The sequence below is a fragment of the Paroedura picta genome, chromosome 9, assembly GCF_049243985.1.
Source record: "Paroedura picta isolate Pp20150507F chromosome 9, Ppicta_v3.0, whole genome shotgun sequence".
In the NCBI taxonomy this organism is placed as follows: domain Eukaryota; kingdom Metazoa; phylum Chordata; class Lepidosauria; order Squamata; family Gekkonidae; genus Paroedura; species Paroedura picta.
In genome coordinates this window covers 34,263,017-34,285,633 of record NC_135377.1, presented here as the reverse complement: position 1 = coordinate 34,285,633, position 22,617 = coordinate 34,263,017, and the positions used below count along the sequence as shown (strand labels likewise).

The window sequence follows — 22,617 nt, the reverse complement described above, 5'->3', positions numbered from 1 at the left end:
TCTGGTGATGTCATATCAAGTGAGACTGTCTGGGTGATGTCATTTCCAGTGACACATTACTTCCAGAGGTGTAGCCAATTGACATCACTTCAGGGGGTTCTCAATGCCTGATAGATATTTCAGGGGGTCCTCCATGGTCAAAAGGTTGGAAAAAATGCTTTAGGAACTAGCAACCCTACTGTTTTTGCTAGGCTGGTGTGGGTTTCCTGTGTATAAAAGTTTTCCACTTTCCAGAGACTATGTATATTGTAGCAGTTTATAGAACGAAGTTGTTTCAGTTTCATTTCAGACAATTTCAGATGAAGCCTTTTTTGTTCAGTACAGAGGGAAAATTACTTTCATGTGATTTTTTGCTATGTTTTTGCATCTATGTTGCAATGTTGCATCTGACAAATCAGAGGCTTGAAATAATGGAAATATACACAGGCAAAAAATGCGCATTTCAAGGTCTCTGCTGGACCATGAAAGGTTTACCATTCTGAGTTTCCCAGGACTACCGTAGGCGCTGAAGGAGGATGAAGGAGGACAGCACCTAACAACCAGTCCTGCCATATCTCCCTCTTTTTAATTGGAGTACTTTAACTGGGAGCTTATCTAAGGGAGGGGGAAAGTCCTTGGAAACTGGCCCGGACAAGGAAGACACTCCATCAAGTTCTTAAACATCCCTGGGACAAGACTGAGCATTGATTGGATAAATATGTATCTAACTTTGTATACAATGGTTAATTAGATAAATATGTAATTTGGGTGTGTTATTTGGACTGTATAAAAATCTGTACCCAGCGTGTCTTGGTGAGGATGCTGGATTTTAGACATGACACAGTGCCACCCCTTTTAATGCTGCAGCTATTAAAATGGTATTTTGAAAGAATGCTCCGGCATTGTGGATAATTTGGATCTCTCTCTCCCCACAATGAGTTAAAATGAACCTGAATTTTTTAATGGTGGATGCATCATCGGCATGAATGACTGGCTGCAGGGCACAAGGGTAGGCCCTCACAAAGGCCTCGCTGCCTCGGTTAGAGAGGCTGAAGAACAAGGGAGAATGAGAACCCTGGTCTGTCAGGCAAAGTGTGTGCTGCCTTGGAACAGTCTTGGAATAAAGAACCCGCGTAAGGAGACGTCACCATTAAACTGCCTGTGGTGGCCAGCCACGTTGTGCTTTGCTGGATTCAGCCCCACCAATCCCAGAGCCCTAGCCACGATGCCAGTCACAAGGAACTCCACGTACAAAAGACATGAGGGATAAGAGCTGTAGTAAGGAGAGAAATTGGGTGAGATAGAGTAGGAAAGCTTGCTAGATCCAACCGATTGTCTTCTTAGAAGACAAGTTTACTCCACTGATAAAACAGATGATGCACATCAAAAGAAGTTGTTTCTAATCACTAAGATGTGAATATACCATTTCATTTGGTATAGGATGTTTAATCATGCTAGGAAAACAGAAATCTATAATTCTGCTATTCAGAAGCGCAGTGACACAGTACTATAAAATCTTATACATTTTGTTACAACAAGGAAAGGATTAACTTACTGGGAAGGTTCCCAGTGAGCTGCTGCCTGACCAGGTGATTTGGCTGACAGTCAGTCCAGGGTGAAAATGCCAGGGTATGGCACATCACTTCCTCATGCAAAGCCACTGGCTGGGTCCCAACAAAACAGCCTCTGTGATATCGGCCAATTGGTTTGTTTCCTTTCACTCGTTTCTATGGCTATAGCTCAGAGCTGGACTGCAAGGATATAGGAGGGATGATGGGCTCCTCATCACCTTTGGCCTAGTCCAAGCCAAGCCATTCCAGCTAGAGCTGCTCAGCTCAGTGTGCTCTTGAGCCATTTTAATTATCCACATGGGGGACACATAGGGACATGTAATGCATCAATGGGTTTTGAAAGAGAAACGTGCCCAAGGTTAATACTGGAATTTCAAATTGTGACTTACTCATTTTGTATCTTGTTTTCCACGTGAGCTGCAAGACGCTGTCATAAGTAGAAATGATAGCACTATACAAAATAGGGCACTAGTATAAGCCCTAAGTCTGTAAGCCCACAGCACCTGTCACAGCTGGATTCAAATTCTGTGTCTATGTTAAAGGACAAGTAAAATAAGACTTCTTAGACTGATGGCTTTAAAGTGAGATCAGAATTCTTTTTTATTTCAGGGCAGGATGTTTCTGATTATTATTTGAGGTCATCATTATATTTAGTTCTCAATGTGGCTTAATATGTGGCTACTTAAATCCAGAGACAGGAGCCATGAACAGACAAAACAGTTCTTCCTAACCACCTGAAAAAATTATTCAGATTTGCAGTAAAATCTGGGGGGAGGGATCCATTGGAGGTTTAAAACAGCAAATAATAGAAGTAGCTTCGGCTTAAAGAAATGAATGCCTTCAGTGACTATTGCTAGGCAACCAATAACATAAATGTAGCTGCAGATAGGGGTCAGATAAAATATAGGTTGGGTGGTGGCTAGGAAGGGAAGGTTCATCAGTGAAGAGAAAGAGGAATGGGGAAGGAAAAAAAGAGCTGAGGTTTTGTGCCCCATTTTTTACTACCCAAAGAAGTCTCAAAGTGGCTTGCAATTGCTTACTCATCCGTGCCCCACAACAGACACCCTGTGATGTAGGCAGGGCTGAGAAAGCTCTGAGAGAACTGTGACTGGCCCAAGGACACCCAGCTATCTGCATGTGGAGGAGTGAGGAATCAAACCCGGATTACAATGCACCACTCTTAACCACTACACCTAGCTGATAATCCCCTGCCCCCAACCTCCCACGTCCTTGTAGGTACTTTTTGTTTTCTAATTCACTTCATTTGAAGCCAGCCATACACACTGATTTCTGCAAATCCATGTTGAACTGTGTTGTGTTTTCAGTTGATTTTGTAGGTGGATTTGACACTTATTCCTTCCAACAATCACTTCAGGAGCATATTGCGTTAAAGCCTGTAAATCTTGTAAGTAGGGGGTTTCTCAAAGGGAAAACATTAATCCTTCTTATGGCACTGAAAATTAATCCAGTTCTCCAATAGTTTTGGCATGAGATTACTAACGAAGTCATTATCACTGATATCTCAAGGTGCAAAGCCCATTTAAAATATGCTGGCCCATTCACTTTACATTATGTGACCAATATCCTCTCTAGCAGTGAAAAATGTGTGTTCTCTCATTTCCTGTGTGGCAAGTCTATTGTCTGTGAAGACATAGCCAGGGATTTGCTTCTGTATGGTCTCTTCATGTGGTCCTGACTTGTTGAAGGATACTTAGTTGTTCATAGAAAGTAATACCTGCTTTTCTGCATGGGATATATCCCTTGCTATTTGTTATATAGGTCAGTGCCCAGTTTGGGAGCACAGAATGTTGCTGTGTGGTTTTGTGTGTTTTGGCTTTGGTCAAATCAGCCTTGAAAGAAAGATCTCAGACATTCCCTGACACAGCAAAATAGTTATTTTGTCTTGTACAGATATTTCAAGATGCATTGTGTATCAAAATCAGAGTTTTAACTTCTTTAAATAAATATACACACAGGATCACTTGTGTAAGATACCTGTCGTAGACTCTTTTTTTTAATGTCCTTTGAGTTTATTCTTATAATGATGTTTTCTTGAATCAGAATTAACTTTTCCTAGAGAGCAAGAGGCAATAAAGGGAGGATATCAGATGGCTGTCGTAGACTCTTGATGGTATAGTAAATTGAAAATTCTGGAACAGGCAGTTTTAAAGTTTAATCATGAATCTCCATTCAGACATGACAGAAATCCAGGGTTTGTCTTAATTATGATTTGCTTGTGAAACCAGGACTTATTTATCAATCATACCTGAGCTACTCTCAACAGATGCTTAAAAGGGAAAGGTATCCCCTGTGCAAGCACCGGGTCATGTCTGACCCTTGGGGTGACGACCTCTAGTGTTTTCATGGCAGACTCAATACGGGGTGGTTTGCCAGTGCCTTCCCCAGTCATTTTTACAGATCCTTACTTCAATGCTATTCCTTCCAGAGATATCGTTGGAACCTGAGCTTCTACTCTGGTAAAAAAAAGTACAGCTGCCAACCATCAGGAGGGGCCTGGAGATCTTCCAGAATTACAAATGGTCTCCAGATGACAGAGATCAATCCCCTGTAGAAAAAGGCTGCTTTGAAAGTTGGAGTCCATGGTGCTATATGCCAGAGGTCCTTCCCCTCCCCAAGCATAGCCTTCCCCATTCTCTGCTCCCAAATCTCCAGGAATTTCCTAATCTCAGCAACCCTGTTGGAGGCAGCACTGAGGAACACACCAGAATTCAGCCAAGATCTGCCTTTTGTGTCCAGTAATAATGAAGCAAATGCAAACCCTGATTTCTGACCCTGATTGGACAGACCCTTGTTATCCACCATTAGCGGAATGGCCTGTCTTCTGATGATTAAACCATGTTTTTTGTGTTATGTCTGAATGGAGCCATGCTGATTCAGCTCCTTCAGAAATAACAATCTGAGTCTTAGCCAAGATTTAACCTTGACAGTAACACAGAGCTAAAAAGTACCTCTTTTAACACATTTTAGCCTATTGTGTGCACATAGACTTTCTGACCATGCCGTATGTGGTTTATTTTGTGAAGAGTAAGATCACTGCTGGTTACCTCTGGGGACATGAAATACAAAAGCGGGACATTGTGTGCCCATGCAGTCACAGGGTGCGAATGAGCTCTATAGAATGAGAATTTCAATGATCAAGGTGAATTTCCATTAAATGCCAAGCTACAGAAAACAATTTGGGAAGTCAGTGAACTGTGCTATCTACCAGTTTCTCAATGCTTATCTGTCTGCTGTGTGGCAGCCTGCCCACTTGGTTCCACAATAAGATAATTGGTATCAGTATCTGTTGCAAATGGGCCAGGAAAGCTACTTGTTCAGAAGTAATGGGCCTTTTACAATTCAGTGAAAAACTCAAACTCCCTTTGAGCTGATGGCTGGAGATAAAAAATATTTGCTAACTTTCATTAAGGCCTTGAAGCATTGAGCAGTCTTCCTAATGAATTTTGTTTATTTTTCTAGTGCACTCTGTCCCAAAAGCCCTAGGACCAGGCAACAATCTATTAAGAACATATAAAGCATTCCATTAAAAATGGTTATACAACATATGGTCTTAAACATAAGATAAAAACATGAATCCTTTTTCTAGACCTTCCATGTTACTCAGGCAGTGGGTATAATGATGGGTAGTCACAAACAATTAATTTATGCAATATTAATGCAATATTAAGACCATACCAACTTCTTTGTCCTGTCATACCAAACTCAGTCTAATTCAGGATTAAGTTTTTGACATACACCAACAGTCTGTGAGAACTTCCTAGCCATGGCATGAATTATGGCCACCCACAGCCTTGAGTGGCATAATTAATAGAAACAGAAGAGAAATAAAAGTCATGATTTTGTCTACATGGCAGGAAACTCTAGGAGCAAAAAGAAAGAAACCAATCCCAACGCTCAGCAAATTGGACTTACTTCTAAATAGAACTTCTTAGGCTTGCTCCTACTTTGACGGAATGCAGGTTTATCCGTGCTATGCAGTTCGTATACAAATGTATAGATAAGTTTGATATGCAATGCTTAACTTCATCTTGCTTATGGATTTTTGTCAGGTTTCCTGTTAAAGTTACTCTTCCTTTCTTCTGCCTTGGACAAGCAGACTGAAATTATGAAAGGTTGATCTTTTGCCAAACTAGCTCTCAACACAAACAATAATGCCACAGAGTTGACTCAATGCCCAGAAAAAAATTCCATTGTGAAAATTGTATCTGTTGGAGCATGCTCACACATTGAGAAGGCACAGATAGAATGGTCAGTAAAGTCATTTGTTGACCTAGGTAATGGCATCTATTTAAGCTTGCTATAGCATACAACACCTGAATCTCCCTCATTCCGAATTCAGTGAAATCTGCTTTCCCCCTTTTTTGACAAAATTCTAGGCAAGAAGACAGGTAAATTTTTTCTTTTCCTAAAATAAATATAGGTGAAATAGGTGTATGTATTGACTAATGTTTTACTTAAATCTAGAGGTATTGGGGTGGACAGTATGGGGTAGCCCAATTTCACCATATCTTAACAAAGTTTTCCGCAGCTCCACCACTGTCAGGGTCATGAGGGTCAAGGGGAAATGTGGCACCATGCTGAAGAAAGGGGGAAAGTTCCCTCAGAAGGGACCCCTTCTTCAGTAGGTAAACAGGCATCATTTCACACCAAGGAAACTTCCCTGGGCAGGGAGAGAGGGGGGATCTTGGTCGTTGGTGATTCAACCCTTAGGCATGTCGCTAGATGGATTGCAAGTCTGCATACTGACTGCTTGCCTGATGTGAAGATAGGCATTACACATTGTCTACATAGTCAGTAGACAGCACTGGGGAAGAGCATTTATGTAAAAAGGAAGTTGGCTAAAAAGACCACACAGTCACTTCTAACTTTAGAAAGGGTAACTTCTCTCAAATGAGGGGGCTTGTGAAGAAGAGCTGGTTTCTTATATCCCACTTTTCACTACCTGGAGGAGTCCCAAAGCAGCTTACAAATAACTTTCCGTACAACAGACACCCTGTGAGGTTGGTGGGGCTGAGAGTACATTAACAGAACTGCTCTGTGAGAAAACATCTAAGAGAACTGTGAATAGCCCAAAGTCACCCAGCTAGCTGATGTGGAGGAATAGAGTAAAACACAATTCTCCATATTAGAGTCCGATGCGCCTAACCACTGAACCACATTGCCTAAGAAGAAAAAACTGAAAAGAAAGGAAAGGAACGTTAAATCCTTCCGGGAAGCTTGGAAACTATCATTACAATACTGGAAGCTCAGTCAAAATATATACTGCAGGTTAGGAAACATATGAGTACATATAAAAAAGGCTTGCATAATTAATGAACAAAATAATGGAAGCAATAAAAGGCAAGAAGGATTTAATCAGTAGTAGGCCAGTTGGAGCAAGGTTAAAAAAAAAGGGAGCACAGACTTGGCAAATAAAATGCAAATCATTGATCAGACAGGCAAAAAAAGACTATGAGGAACATACTGCGAAAATCATAAAGATAAAGGTAAAGGTATCCCCTGTGCAAGCTCCGGGTCATGTCTGACCCTTGGGGTGACGCCCTCCAGAATTTTCATGGCAGACTCCATACACAGTGGTTTGCCAGTGCCTTCCCCAGTCATTACCGTTTACCCCCCCCCCCCAGCAAGCTGGGTACTCATTTTACCGACCTCGGAAGGATGGAAGGCTGAGTCAACCTTGGAAGGATGGAAGGCTGAGTCAACCTTGAGCCGGCTGCTGGGATTGAACTCCCAGCCTCATGGGCAGAGCTTTCAGATTGCATGTCTGCTGCCTTACCACTCTGCGCCACAAGAGGCTCTTTCGAAAAACATAAAGACCAACAATAAAAATGTCTTCAAATACATAGCAGAAAATCAGCCAGGGAGGCGTTTTGGTGACCAAAGGGTGAAAGGGTTCCGAAAGGATGATAGAGAACTGGCAGACAAGCTGAATGCATTTATGTCTCTGCCCTCACTGTGGAAGGTGGGAACTGTTTACCGAATCCAGAACCACCGATTTCAAGAGGGATATTGAAAAACCTTTGTTGCATTGAGGTAACAAGTGTGGAGGTCCCACAATAGAGGGTCAGATTAAAAACTGACAGATCACCAGGCCCAGATGGCATACATCCAAGAATTCTGAAAGGACTCATATGTGAACTTGTGGATCTTCTCTTAAAAATATGCAGTCTATCATTGAAATCTACCCACTAGCTGTCCCCTCCTCCATGCTTTTCCTTCAGTTCCTTTAAATATACCTGGTTTAACAAGACCACAGAAAAAAAAGTAGGGGAAACACCTGAGATGCTGGACCAGAGTGCTTCTGCTGCTTTACTATGTGTGTTCTTTTTCTATCTCAGGTCTATTAGACCCCCCCTCAATTTGGATTTCTAAAAAAAAATCCCAGATCCAAATACTTTGCTAGTACATGAATCCAGAATTTTCAGAAATCCTGGAAAGAATTGTGTCCAATAAGTCCAAATCACTCCCAGCCCAATGTACTACCCTAGTGAGGGTCAGGGAGGACTGGGATGCCCCTCCCATAAGCTCTGTCAAGTCTGGGTGAGTGGGCATTAGTGTGGCAAAAGAGGTTCAACAATAGCAAGTGCAAAGTCATGCACAGTGGAATCCTACCTATAAATATACATTGATGGTGTCCGAACTGGCAGTAACCGACCAGGAGAGAGATCTTGGAGTCATGGTAGATAATTCATTGAAGATGTCGACTTGGTGTGCAAGTGCATTTTAAAAGGTTAATATTATGCTGGGGATTATTAAAGAGGAAAACAAATCAGACAGTTTCATAACACCCCTGTATAAATCTATGGTGGTGTCATTTGCAATACTGTGTACAGTTCTGGTCACTATACCTCAAAAAAGATATCATGTCATTGGAAATGGTGCAGAAAAGGACAACTAAAATTATTGGGAGGAGTGTAACACCCTCCCTATGAAGAAAGGTCAAAAAGGTGAGGGTTTAGCTTGGAGAAATTGTAATTAAGGGATGACGTGGCAAAGGTTTACAAAATTATGCATAGAATATAAGAGTAGAGAGAGAGAGGTACTTTTTTCCCTAACAAAAACTCATGGGTCTTCAGTGGCATATATGAGCAGTAGGCTTGGAACCAATAAAAAGTTCTTTTTCACCCAGATAATAATTAACACATGGAATTCACTCCTGCAGGAAGTGGTGTCTCCAAGAATAGACAGCTTCAAGATGGATAAACATATAGAGTAGGGGTCCATTTGTGACTATTAGCCACAATATGTAGGTGAAGTACTATGTATGGGACATTGATGGTCCAAGTTCTTCATGCTTGGGGGGGGTAACAGTGGGAGGGCTTCTGTAGTCTGGCTCTGCTGGTGGACCTCCTGATGGCACCTGGGTTTGGCCACTGTGTGACACAATGTTGGATTGAAAGGGCCTGATTCGACATACTCCTCTTATGTTCAGTAGAGGTTTTCCTGGGAGATATTAATCTATTTTCCCAGTTTGTCTTGTTTCTTTATCTACAGTCTGCATGTGTAATACTTTTGTCCTAAGTTAAGGTATTGTAATGCAAATCATGAACAGATTTACTTAGAAATCTCATTGAAACTAGTGGTCATCTCTCCGAAAGAACTGTAAAACAGTAAAAATTAGGTTTATTTAAGTCATTAAGACAAGTTATTTCAACATATAAAAACTGTAAAGTGTTTTATATAATCAAAACAAAGACAGAGATAAAATAAAAAGACATGCAGATTATCAACAAATCAACTACCCACCACAAATACCGGCAGATCCATTCAAAAACAGTTTTCAGTGGACGCAAATGCTTTGCAGAAAAAGAAAATTTTCACTATTTTTCTAACTAAATAATTGTCCTGCTAAGGTTGTGTTTTAAAGTGTTTAATTAACAATGGTTTATTAGGCAAAACATTTTAAAGTTACATCTTTACATTAGGAGGTTGCAATATTACAGAGAAATCCTGTTTACCAAAAATCTTGTTCTTGGTATAATATGTAATAGCTGTGGTTTGGAAGAAGAAAGATATCTAACCAGCAATTTAAAATTTACTGGGATGAGTCATACGTTTTATACTCTTTGCAGTGCTTACATTTATCAGTTAAACATTATGTTTGGGGAATAAATGTTTGTTTATACTAGGACCCTCAGGGGAAAAAATAACCATCAGAGTTTGAGATGCATTCCATGATAATTTGGCATGTGCATGCACACACATTCATTAACACGAATATTTGCATTTCATTTACCAGACTGGTAACCCACCTAATCACAAAAATAAAACTATAATATCATTAATATCAAAACCCGCTAGTAATAACAGTTAACTCCCCAACGTAATCATTAATGAGAAAATGTTTCTATGAGCAAGAAGAAACACTGGAAAATATTCTGCATGATGAAGTGGGTTTCATTCTTTGCTACAGCACAAACATCATTACAGAACATTCAAAAAGTAGTGGTTCATCTCCTTTTACTTCTCTCAGTAGCTTTTATGTTCTTGTTTCAGGTCGAAATAAGTGACGAGAATTGATGCAGCAGTTGTGGCGAGCCGTATTTTGCTGAGGAATCAGATGGTTCAAGAGTAAAAAGCATCTCTGTGAGGCTGACTCAGAGAAGAGAGGCATCACACAATGTACCTGGACTGTGGGTTCTTCTTCCAGTGTGTGATCGAAGCCTCAGTTGCAGCCTCGGTTTTTTTATTATTGTCGTTAGGTGGATCCTTGTTAGATGAATTTTCTCACATTATTCACTTTTATGGACACTTGTAAATTGTACCTTTTTTCTTTTTCATTTTTTTCTACAAATATCTAGTGTTTAAGGCATGAAACAAATGAATGTGTGAGAACAATGAAAGATATCTTCTTTTTTCAGAAATTCAGCCAGTATTTGGGGACTCGATACAATCATACGGTGCCTGCATGTGCTAGTTGGTAATATGACGCACACACATCCCAAGACCGAAAAGTGTACAGTTGCCTGGAGAGGAGGCGGGAAGTACATGGGCCACAACTTTTAACCTCCACGGTGTCTTTGGCTGCAATCCTAAATACATTTTCCTGGGAGTAAGCCCCAGTAGATAAATAGTACTTACATCTGAGGTGAGCTACTTAGAATTGCTTCCTTTATTTCATGTTTCACCTACTGTATCCTTGGGAATTGTTTGCAGTGACCATCAGTGTTGTCTAAATATTCTGATGGCCCAAGTCGGTGTGTGCTACTAGGATGTAAGCCTAGCTGAATTCAGTGGGGCTTTCTGCCATGTTCGGGAATATATGGTTGCAGCCTAATTAACACACGGCTCTTTCTCATGCTTTGCACCTCCCTTGGCCCACTGCATTAATTTAGCTGTCACTGAATGGAAATTCTTGGTTCCTTCCTCCTGAAGTTTAGGGCAGGTGTCTGTATTTTGCACATACCATTAATTTTTCTTCTTGGAAGGAGCCAAACCTGAACGTGTAGCATATTGGGATAGAGCTGGTGCGGGTAGCACTCACTGCAGCCTTATTAGTCTGTGACAATTCATGAGGCCCTTCATTTAAAAGCTTACCGGATTACATGAGTCACAGAAATGTGTATAAAAATTTGTAAAGTTACTTGTAAATATCTCTGGAACAAGAGGATGTACCAATGTGGCATTTTGTTTTTTATTTAGTTATCAATGGTATAAAAATTGAAACAACTGAATGTCGTGGTTTTTTACTTTGGGATAGTTTACACTCATCATTAGACATTTGCCTGTTTCTTTTCATGTTCTGTACAGTTCTCATGATGAATATTTCAGGAGACTTTTACCTGCCATCTGCATCTTAGCATTTAACAGAGGGTGAGATAATCGATCTTTCTGGGCCCCAGTAGGCGTTCCGGAAGGAATTTTGAACTCATGAGTGCCTGTTTGTGATGTTCATTTCTGATCTGATCCAACTTCTTATGCTTGACTAAAATTTTACATTTACAGTATGGATCATTATGTAATTTCCAGAAATTACACAAACAAATGCATTTCTGAACAATTGGTTATCTATGATGCTTCCATTTACTGGTCTTGGACATATAATTTGCAAAGTTATGCTTCTCAGAGTGACCAAAGAAATGTTCTTCTATTCTACATTTCATGGTCTATGGATTGCCTAGTGAATGCACACAATAGTGCCATGGGGTCTGATCAGCTTGGCTTTCTCCTGTATCATTTTAACTTCCCAGTCCAGTCTTGTTCTGAGCAGCTATTATAACTGTCCCTCTTTTAAACATTGCTTTCCCAAAAGAGCCTTTAGGAACTCCAAGGGTTGGAAGGGTTAGTAGAAGGCTTCTCTGACAGGCACAGGACAGAGAGGTTTTTAAAAAAGAAATCCAAAGGCAAGCAAGCTGGCAGGCAAGACAACTTCTGCAAAATAAGTTTGTCTCCATGAAACTATCAGGAGATGGTCAGCATTCTGCACCAAATGAAGCACTCCACTCCCAGCCACTACCCCTGATGGGGAAGCTCCCTGGGCTCAATACCTATGAGCAAACAGGGGAATGCTGGGGGAGCAGAGTGACCAATGAATCCATAATTTCCTGCCCCAATCTGTGAGCCCCAATGAATCCATAATTTCCTGCCCCATCTCCTCCCCTGTGACCCCCCTTACATGGTGGCTTTGGCCAATGCTCCATCTCTCCCTGTTTTGCTGATGGTATAATTCTCCTGTCTGGCCCCGCTCAATCCCCCGAGCAGGAGGCCAGACCTGCTCCACCCCTCCCTGGTCGAGACGCCCGACCCAGCTGACACAACTCCGACAAACCTGCCACAGATGGTGGCAGTGGAGACACTCCTGCCCAGCCGCCTGCTGGCCCTCCCGTACATCCATCCACTAGGGCCTGGGCCTTGCCTGCCCATCTTGCTTGTGGCCTCGGAGGCAGGGCACTGACGGAGGCAGCCGTCGAGGGGGGTGGGCTGCGTCCTGCTCGAGTGGGTGGGCAGGCAGCTGTTGGGGCGCAGCCCAGAAGAAAGGAAAGCAAGCAGGTGGGCTGGCTGGTGGGGGGTGGGCTGGAGGGAGGCGGGCAGGCGGTGAGCGCCATTCATCCGGGCTGGGTTCAGTTTCTTGAACAGCTTCTGCTCCTGGTTGTGCTGGTGCTTCAGGACTTGGGCACGCTCCTTGGCCTTGTCAGCCTCTTGCTGCAGCACCTGGATCTTGTGCTTCACCGCCTCCAATGAGGTGGGTGGGGGACGGCGGAGCGAAGGGCTCAGGCAGGGGGTGGAGGAGCCAACTCGAGAGGAGCCTGGAGCCCGCATGGCAGCAGCCGTCCTCAAAAAATCTGGATTTTTGTGAAATGATGCGGGACAAGTTACTGAATCTCGGGACAGTCATGCCATAATCGTTACTTCTGCTCACCTTAACCTAGACTGCTCCATAAAATCTGGTTAAAACCTTGCTTATCTTATGTTGTAAACTTTCATGGCATTTAAATGGGTAAAACTTGATTCCCAACAGTCATATTATTCTTAGGAATGCTACACTGTCATACTTTCCCATTGTATTTAATTTCTCTGTCATTTATGTTATTTACAGATAATTTACTTTCAGTAATCAATTTCTTCAGTACTTAGCACAGGCTGCAAAACTAGTTAAAATACTGAGTTGACCTTGTATTTCAGGTTGTGTTTGAATACCTGGAGGAATGAGTAATCAACAGCAATCAGGAAGGGGTAAGAAGAAGACACAACCAGCTGTCCTGTTTACCTGTAGAGTGAGGATAAATTGTTAATGAGGTTTTCATCATCACATATTTTGATGCATGGCATAAAATCTAGCAATTAAGTTTGACCCCTATTTGGGGAGAATTCTTTCATACAGTAATTGGTAGGCTACATCACTTTTTAGCTGTGCATGGTACAGATACCATAGATAAGATTTCAAATAAATGAAAATTAAATTAATGCATAATTATCCATAAGGTCTTCAGTGCCTTGGCATTCTAAAGTTCAATGGTATGGATGTGACCTCTCTGAGCAAGGATTTGGGACAATATCTGGTCGTGTGCATTTCTGTGAACAAGAGCTTTGTATGAACACCTGATTTTTTAACCTCCTTGGGTCAGAGCAATTGTTATCCTTTGGCCACAGCACTCCTCAACGCCTTCAGTTGGCATTTGCTCTAAAGGGATGCTGCCAGTCTTGCCAGTCCAGGGCATCTCTCTTCATTTTGCTTCAGAATCAGTTGATCCGGATTTGCAGTCTGCCAGCTTCCCATAACAGCATTTGATAGCATCAAATTAATTGGCCTGAATCCTCCTGAATTCAGTCCTGTTAAATTGGATTATAATAAATTAGAAGCAGTGAAGAAAGGGGTTACCTCCTGACCTTGCAAAATATTCACTGTGCATAAGCAAATGGAAAGTCCATTTGCACTCTTTCCTAGCATAAAAAGCTTTTTAGCCGAAAGTGACAGTGGTGTTTTTTTGTCCCTGTCCTACACCCTGATGCCCATCTGAACCTTAACTCTTGAATCAGCTTTACTGTTTATAGTGTCAGCATCATATTCCTGTTTTACATATTCTGATTGACAGACACATGAGCCCAGGAATTTGCCTCATCCTGAATCAGACCAGTGGTCCATTAAGGTCAGTACAGGCTGGCAGCATCTCTTTGGGGTCTCCAGGAGAGATTTTTCATATCACCTACTCCCTGGTCCTTTTCACTGGAGATGCTGGGAACTGGACCGGGGACTTGCTGCATGCCAATCAGATGATTGACCACTAACCCACTAACTCCTCTTCCCTATCTTAGTAAAAGAAATTAGTCTTATGACTAACTTATTGAAGGCTCATAGTCTGATCTTATCTAGTGGTAAACTGGCCACCAGAATCGCTCTGCAGAACATGAGCTGTGCCAGGGGACCCAAGCAGCCAGGCCAGAGGAAAATACAGCCTGGCTGAGACTGATTCTATGATGCTGATGGACTTTGGCTGGCAGGGCTATCAAAAGACAGCTGCAGGAGAACATTGGGGCTGGCAGGAACAAAAAGGGGAGCATGGTCATGAGAGAGCAAAAGCCTGCCCAGTTGCCAGCCACGTGTATCAGGCCAGGTCGGAAGCACTGGGACCAGTGGAAGAGCCTGGCTACACTTGATAGAGGAGACAGCCAGCTTGGTGCCAACAGGGATGCACTAAATAGAGGAGGACCGAGAAGAGGGCCAGGTTTGTTGGAACCCCAGAAGGTGACACAGCTTCCATGGATGAAAATCCGGGTGATATAGTGTTACAGTGAGCACCCACAGGGCTTGAGAAGGGACTGTAGGCACAACAGAGATCACCAAAGGAGAGCTGAATTTTAAAGGGTCAGTGGCCAGTGATATTTTAGATACTTCAGTCCAGAATCTGGAGCATGAACAGACAAGACATCTTTCTATAAACCTAAAAATCCCAGGTTTGCAGAAAAATCTGAACTCTTGATGAGGGATAAACCTCCACCATCCAGAGTTAGACTACTGAGATTGACGGTCTACAAATCAAATCAATAAATATAAAAAACTTGGTTGAGGAGGCGGAGTCATGGCACTTGGATAGCTCGAATACTTCGAGCTCCTGTTCCACTGAGGGTCAATCACTGCTGTGATTGACAGAATCGGGTTTTGGGTACGCTAACCCAACCATAAATCTTCTCAGGAATTCCTTGTGAATCTCTGGGGCCTCTCTGTTCCGCAGGGAAATTAATCTCCCACTGGAACGTAAGCTCAGTGTGCACAGGGTCCAGCAAGCGCCGTCCGCCATCTTAAAATCTTTTTTCCTTTTCATCTTTTCTCAACTCTGCAATCTACAAAGCTTATTTTAATCTACAAAGATAATTGGATACCTCCCAGCAAGACCTTCGACTCACCACAACTCCGGAGTGAAAACATCTGGCAGACATCAGATCGAGCCTACAAACAGTGAGTGGGGTTTCCCTCGGCACCTTCTTCCCTGGAATGAACTCTCGGCGTGGAGAGTTGCTCTCGCTAATCCAAACAAGCCAGAGTGACAGGATTTATTACCACTGAGGGGGTGAAGCAGCCAAATTCCAAGATATTGAGTCATTAATCAACGCAGAGATGCAAGTGCTTTTCCGCTTCTCCGTCTTTACTTTTCCCCCCGTTTCTGGCTCTGCTTGATGCCACCTCATCATGAGGCAGGCTAATTTTCTTTTCTAAGCGAAGAAGGACTTAAATCAACTCAAACTAATAAGTAACAGCTCTTATTTTATCTGTTTTTGGTCTTCGAAGATAAGAGAGATTAGAGCCGTGGAATCTCGCGAGAACTAAGCTCTAGAAACATTCCTTTAATTCAAAACAGACTGTTGCTTTCGTTAGGACTCTGTAGGACCTCTACTGGCTATTTGCAAAATTGCAAATATATTTTGGAAACAACATATGCATAATTGATTAACAAAATTCCGAACCTGGAACATGTTTTCGTTTAAAAAATTTGCATATCTTCTAGATAAACAAACACAAGACCTGAAAGAATCTCTAAATGGTTCACTTAAAAATATGCTCATGGAGTTTAAAGGCATTAAGGAAGAAGTCTCTAACAGGAATGATGAACCAATAGTAGTGGCTGATGATAGCTTTAAACAAGATGGAAAATTACCAGCAGAAGAGGAATCTGAAATTATGGAGATGGAAAAGGGGATGTCAGAGTCTTGCAGCTCAGATAAGGACACCCTACCTGAGAAGATATATAGCCACTCCAAAGCAACAATACACAAGAAAGACATATGGATCTGCGGTGAAAGCAATCGATTGAAAGGAGCTTCATGGAAAAACATCTGTACTGATATTGGAGTCCAGGAGGTACAACTGCTTCAAGATACTTCGAGGGAAAGACTACAACTGTACTTTCCCAGCCAAAGACCAATAGGACAGAACATTAGTCAACGGGAGCCACAAGACGTAATAAGCCTCGAAATGAGACCTCCTTAAGAAGCTTGGGGAATGGAAATGCAACACAGTGGTCGAAATTCCTTTCCTCTTTTACCTCCTGTATGTAGCCATATAGGCAATATAACTAGTTAAGAAGTTAATCTGGGGTCTAAGATCTTTTAAGTAAGCTGAATCTGTATTATTAAACCTAATTTCGCACTGCCTACTAGCTCAAAATCAAAGCATAACTAAAAGGAGACACCTAATGGAATGGGCTTACATTATAGTGTGGGGTTTTAGATTTCCTATGATAGCTGAGTTTGAATTATCTAGCATATCTCTGTAGTGACTTTCAGCCTAAATTTAAAGCATAACTAAAAGAAGGTTTTTAACTGAGGAGGTGTAAATATAACTAACGAAAAATCTATTCTATTAATTAATGAAGACTCCATTTTATTATTTCTGGTATTAACAATGTATACTTATACATATTTGTTTCTCTTCTTTCTGTACAATTAAGCAGGCTTATTCTTTTTTCTCCTTTTTCCCTTTTTCTAGTGAAAATGTGGAGGGCTCTAGGACTACGTTAAGTATAAACTGTTTATGATTGTTAAAACTATCAGAAACTATGCAAACAAATGTTGAAATGATGGTAACAAGGTAGACTTCTCTTTCTAAATGTGGTGCAAACGTGAAAAAGTCTATAAAAAGTCTATAAGCTTTGGGTAAAAGTCCATAATATTGTAGCCAGTCTATAATCTTAAATGGAGAGAAGAGGGTTTTTAAGATTGAAACAGGGAACCAAAATGTTTTTCCACAGTGTTTCCTAACCCACATACAGAGCTTCTTCTTCTATGCGACGACGGCAGAAAAACTAGAATTGGCCAAGAAATGGAAAACGTAAGAACTACCCTCGACAGAAGACTGGGTGAATAAACTAGCTGATCTTACCAAGATAGCCAAACTGACACTAAGAGGCCTTTCAAGAACAATGGGGCCCTTACCTGAACTATTTACAAAAGGGATTAAAAATGGGGAACCAAGTGTATCAAATGAAGAGTATAGCTCTCCTTTTCTGTACTAACAATGTAGATTGCATGTATCTCACTGTCTTCAACTCTTCAACTCTGGAAAATAAAATAAAAACTTTCTATAAAAATAAATATAAAAAACTTGCACCTCTACACTAATTGAAGAAATTAATGCCCTCTCAGTGACTGCTCAGTCCTCTGTGTGACTATTGCTAGGCAACAACAGTGTTGCCTTCAAAAGCCTTGGTTTCTGTCAGTAAAGAGGTAGGGCCCTCTCCAGAGCTGTTTTGGTTTTTGAGGGAGGACTCCAGGGGACCTCCCTCAAAAGCAACCACTGGGTGACTTGATACCATGTGACTGACTGCTTGCCACTTTTCAAAGCCTGTGGTTAGAGCAGCCTTTCTCAATTTTTTTTACCATTGAGAAACCCTTGAAATATTCTTCAGGTTTCAAGAAACCCAAGAAATGGTGCGATCATGCAGAATATGGTTGGGAAACAGCTGTGTACACACCTCTCCCTTTCCAACCCTTCCAGGCCTATCATTGGCCATTTTGGGAGAGGTGGGTGGGTCAACATGACCACACGTGGTCATATCACGTAATAAATGTTTAAGATATTTACACAATATATAAACAATGAATTAACTCCTACTAATTCATGAAACCCTGTTTGAGAAAGCCTAGTTCAGAATTTCAGACCAGGATCTGTGAGACCCAATTTTGAAATCCCAGTAAGGTTGCCAACCTTCACCTGGGGCCTGGAGTTCTCCTAGAATTCCACCCAATTCCCAGATTGTTTGGTTCCCTTGGAAAAATGGCAGCTTTGGATGGAGGACTTGATAGATGCACATTTTTGCTAAGCTCATTCTCCAGTCTTTACCCCACCCCCACCCCAATCTACAGGCATGGACCAATCTGGAGTTGGTAGCCCTAATTTCCACTTTGCTGTGGATTAGTTACACACTTGTATCCTAACCTACCTGAGTTACATATTTGCATCCTAACCTACCCTATAGGTTTTTTTGAGGATAAATTGTAGGAGAGATGAATGATGTATGCAACTCTGGGTCCCCGTTACAGAGCAAGGTGGAGTACAAATAAAAATAGATAAGTAATAATAGAAGAAGAAGAAGAAGAAGAGTTGATTCTTATATGCCGCTTTTCCCTACCCGAAGGAGGCTCAAAGCAGCTGACAATCGCCTTCCCATTCCTCTCCCCACAACAGACACCCTGTGAGGTGGGTGAGGCTGAGAGAGCGCTGATATCACTGCTCGGCCAGAACAATTTTATCAGTGCCGTGGCGAGCCCAAGGTCACCCAGCTGGTTTCATGTGGGGGAGTGCAGAATCGAAGCCGGCATGCCAGATTGGAAGTCCACACTCCTAACCACTACACCAAACTGGCTCAATAAATCAAATTGAATAAGTAGGTAAATAAATAAATGAATAAAATACATAAAGTTGAAGTGGTGGAAGTGGTGGATGAAAGCAAGGTTTGCTGTTGGGTAGCAAGGAGAGAAAGAATCAAGAAAAGGCACATTTATAGAGGTTGCCAGGAGGAGGAGGAGGGAAAGAGCAGGAGGGGGATACAGGGAATGCGAAGTGCCCTCCAGGAGTCCTTGTGGGTTTCCCATCACCCAATTAGCACCATGCAAATGGGCCTAGTCTGGCAGTTGGCACTGCACAACCCAGACATTGATTTTCTGGATAGAGGTTGCTAGTGTGAAAGGAAACTGACAGGGGTGGGGGAAAATAAAGGCAGCCTGGCTGTTAGTGAAGAGGGAAGAAGAGATAGGGCATTGAGGAAAGAGCAAGAGGAAATTGGGGGGGGGGGTGTCCCCTGCAAGTCCTTTGTGGGTCTGCCACTTATTAGTCTGTAATCACTATTTTGTTGCTCCAGCATTTGTCTGGAGGACTGTGCCAATAACACTGTAATGATGATGAGAAATATTGACCTTGTAAAACATTATATTACAGAGACAATATTACAGCGGCTGTTCAGGCTGCTTCCATTTCTAGTAAAACTTAGTGGCAGTTGGCGGAAAGGACACAACCTGCTGGCTTCAAAAATCTCAGCTACAAAAAGAGAGGAAGATAAAAGCAAATGTCGCTCAGTCAATGAATAAATCTGGGGGTTTCTTTTTCCTAGATCACAAGGCAGAGGGTTATGTACTCTCTGGAAAGCTAGAAGCTGTTGCTCACTTATTCTGCGGCTGAAATAGCTTAAAGAGGCCATTGATGAAAAGGGAAGCACTTACAGCACAAGGGAAGAATTGAGCTATGGGAGACTGGAAGCCATAAGAGCAGAGGACTCAAAGTGAGGCATTCCTGGGCTTGCCAAGGTTGCAATTATCATGCAAGGTCTTCTGAAATAAGTGGTGATTGAACAACAGCAGTGATTGGGGGGTTATAATGCATCTTACAGGCTTTCAAGAAGCCTCAGCTTTAAGTTTAAGCAAATGCTGCTATGAGAGGATGCATTCAAATCTGCCTAGCAATGAGTTTGACATTAGAAAAGAAGCTGTAGGTCAACATCTGGATTACCATTCCGATGCTAAACTTTAAAGAATCTCTTTAGGCGTTTGTTTACTATGACTAAGGACCCTTATACTTCATGCTAAAAACATATTCAAGGTGTGCATTTCAGGTACTCTGCAAGCTATAATGAAAAAGCAATTAAAAGCTACTCCTTCTGAAATGTAATGCAAGAGAGATCAACCCTCCCTCCCTCCAAACTATCACATAGGAATCAATTCAGTTGAAATGCCGAAGTCGCTGAAGGGAAATTATCCTCCTTATTCTGTGTGTTGAAATTTGCTTCTTTTGTTGAACCTAAATGTATTCATAGCGTTTCAAGTAAATGGGATTTAGTCATAACGGGTAATTGCAGTAAACCTAGTTTTTCAAGACAGCTTGAAAAGAGGCTTGTGAAATCTTTACAGAAATTACCAAGGGTGTGGAAAAAAAGAATTAGAAGAGGTAGAAGAGACACAGGCCTCTTCTGCTTGCAGATTTGGGCCACATAGTAGACTTCCAGGACGACGTGCAGCTGACTGCCATTCTACATTAATCTTGACCTATTTTAGAAAGCAGCATTCCTGTTTCAGGCTCATGGTACTCATGCACACTCACCTGTCATTATGTGCACTGTGTATTTATGAACAAAATCAAGGAGTGGATGATACAAGTCATGGATGTCATCAGTGCTATCAGACTCTAAAGTAGAAATCATGAGGAAACTGATGACAAATTGTGCCCCCAATAAGTAGGAAGGGAACAAGAATACAATCCAAAGCTGCATTTGTGTATCTTGGAACTGCCTAAAGGTATTTGCTGAAAAGTTTGTTCCTTACAGAGATAGAAAAACCCTTAAGTTTTTGAAAACTGAAACCTTGAAAATTCATATTGGTTGTTCATGAATCCTTTAAAAATATTGTGTCCCATACCATATTCATAATTGTACTGTCAAGATATTTCAGCAATTTTTATTTCCCATTATATCAAAGCCAGTGTTTTCTAGGAATGAGTCTGAAAAAACGTCCATGGGGTTGGTTGAAGGAGAACCTTAATTGTCCATAATCTTCCCTGGACACTCATAGGATCCCAAATTCAGCCTTAAAATCTCCAGTTCAACACGAGATTGACAGAAGAAGTCAGGAAAGATCTTTCTCTAACTAAGAACCCAAAGAACTATTACTGGTCAGACCAATAGTGAGCTAAATGGGACTTGTATTCGCATAAAAGAGAGCTGCCTTTTCACTGCAGATGTCATTTGCTTTGTTTTTGGATTGCACAGTCAGTTTGCACAGTGAGACCTAAAAGGACTCAGTAGTCTCCTGCATTACCCAAATACTGCCCCCAAATCTCCAAAACTTGCAGCAGTAGTAGTAACGAAAGGGGGCTCTATGTTACCATGAATGAGACACTACCTTTTACAAAATTAATACTCCTTGTCTCCCATGGCTGAAAGAGTTGTATATTCTCCTACTTACATGGCTGTGCTGAAGACAAACTGATGATGCGGTACACTGACAATGAGATTAACCTAAAGAACAGTCAGTTAATTGCCTCCAAGTGCTTATAGAATGGTGGGACTTGATCCTTTATTACAGAGTTCACACTTGCAGCCATGGTTGGTTGCACTGGAGAGCAGAACTAGACATTTGGCCACATCATTCTCCATGCAGTTGGGATTCATCTTTAACTGATTGTGGCAAATATATTTTCAGAAATATGGAGGTGGTTCTGTTGTTATTGAAATATTTTTCTTTTACTACTATGTTCTCTAGACCAAAAGTCTAACAAATTTCTCTGAAGATTCAAGCTGCAACCTGAAACAGTAAACTAGCCCCAGAAACTTGATCCTGCTTTACTAGCAAATGAAACTGATTTCTTATGTTACATGTATGGGAGCCCACAGGATGGATTAATGATAAACCATGTGCAAAAGAAATAAGAAAAGGTAAAGGAGATGAATCAGTGGGATTAGCTGAGTGGGGGGTGGTGCCTGGGGAAGGTGTAGTTTGGTGAAAGGAGGGAGCTGAGTAGGGATGCAATGCCATAGGGTCCATGGAGGACTTCGATCTTTGTAGCATGGAGATCCATTGTAATTCCAGGAGAACTCCAAGCCCCATCTGGACATTAGCCAGACTAGGAAGAGAAAAAAAAGCAGAAACAAAGAAAAGCCCAAATTCCATGTGTGAATGATGACAAGAGAGAGGAAGAATATAATTTGCCTCATCTACCCCCTAATCAGTCAGATGTCCAGATATCGGCTAGATGTGAACAAGGAGGTTCTACTTAGCAGTCACAGTTACTGAGTGCTATTCTTTAAAAAGAAATTCTAGAATTAAAGAAAACTATTGGTTCAAGAGAAAAGGGATTTACATATCCACCTGTTTTATAAAGCATGAAAGCTTTAAGTTACTATACCATAGCTTCTTCAGATATGCGCAGTAAATGTTTTCTTCAGTCTTGCATATCACATTTAGAAACTAGACTACATTTGAAACTGGACTTGCAAGATACATCCAAGCAGAAATTGAACATTTGCAACTTTTAGAAACAGTGGTGTATCAATATTCTCAACATGGTCTTATCTATGGATACTTAAATCCAGAGATCACAGCCATGAAGAAACAAATCAGAGAAAAA

General features: G+C 41.5%; 1 protein-coding gene across 3 annotated transcripts in view; it reads left to right on the top strand.

The window, feature by feature from the left end:
• Positions 1-11,241, top strand: part of NKAIN3 (sodium/potassium transporting ATPase interacting 3) — a 223,112-nt gene extending 211,871 nt beyond the window's left edge. For all 3 annotated transcript variants that reach the window (XM_077352311.1, XM_077352309.1, XM_077352310.1), the window contains one exon: positions 10,068-11,241. In XM_077352311.1, the coding sequence (XP_077208426.1) occupies positions 10,068-10,081 (14 nt within the window). In that variant the 3' untranslated portion in view covers positions 10,082-11,241. The remainder of the gene's footprint in view (positions 1-10,067) is intronic.
• The last annotated feature ends 11,376 nt before the right edge of the window (positions 11,242-22,617 follow it).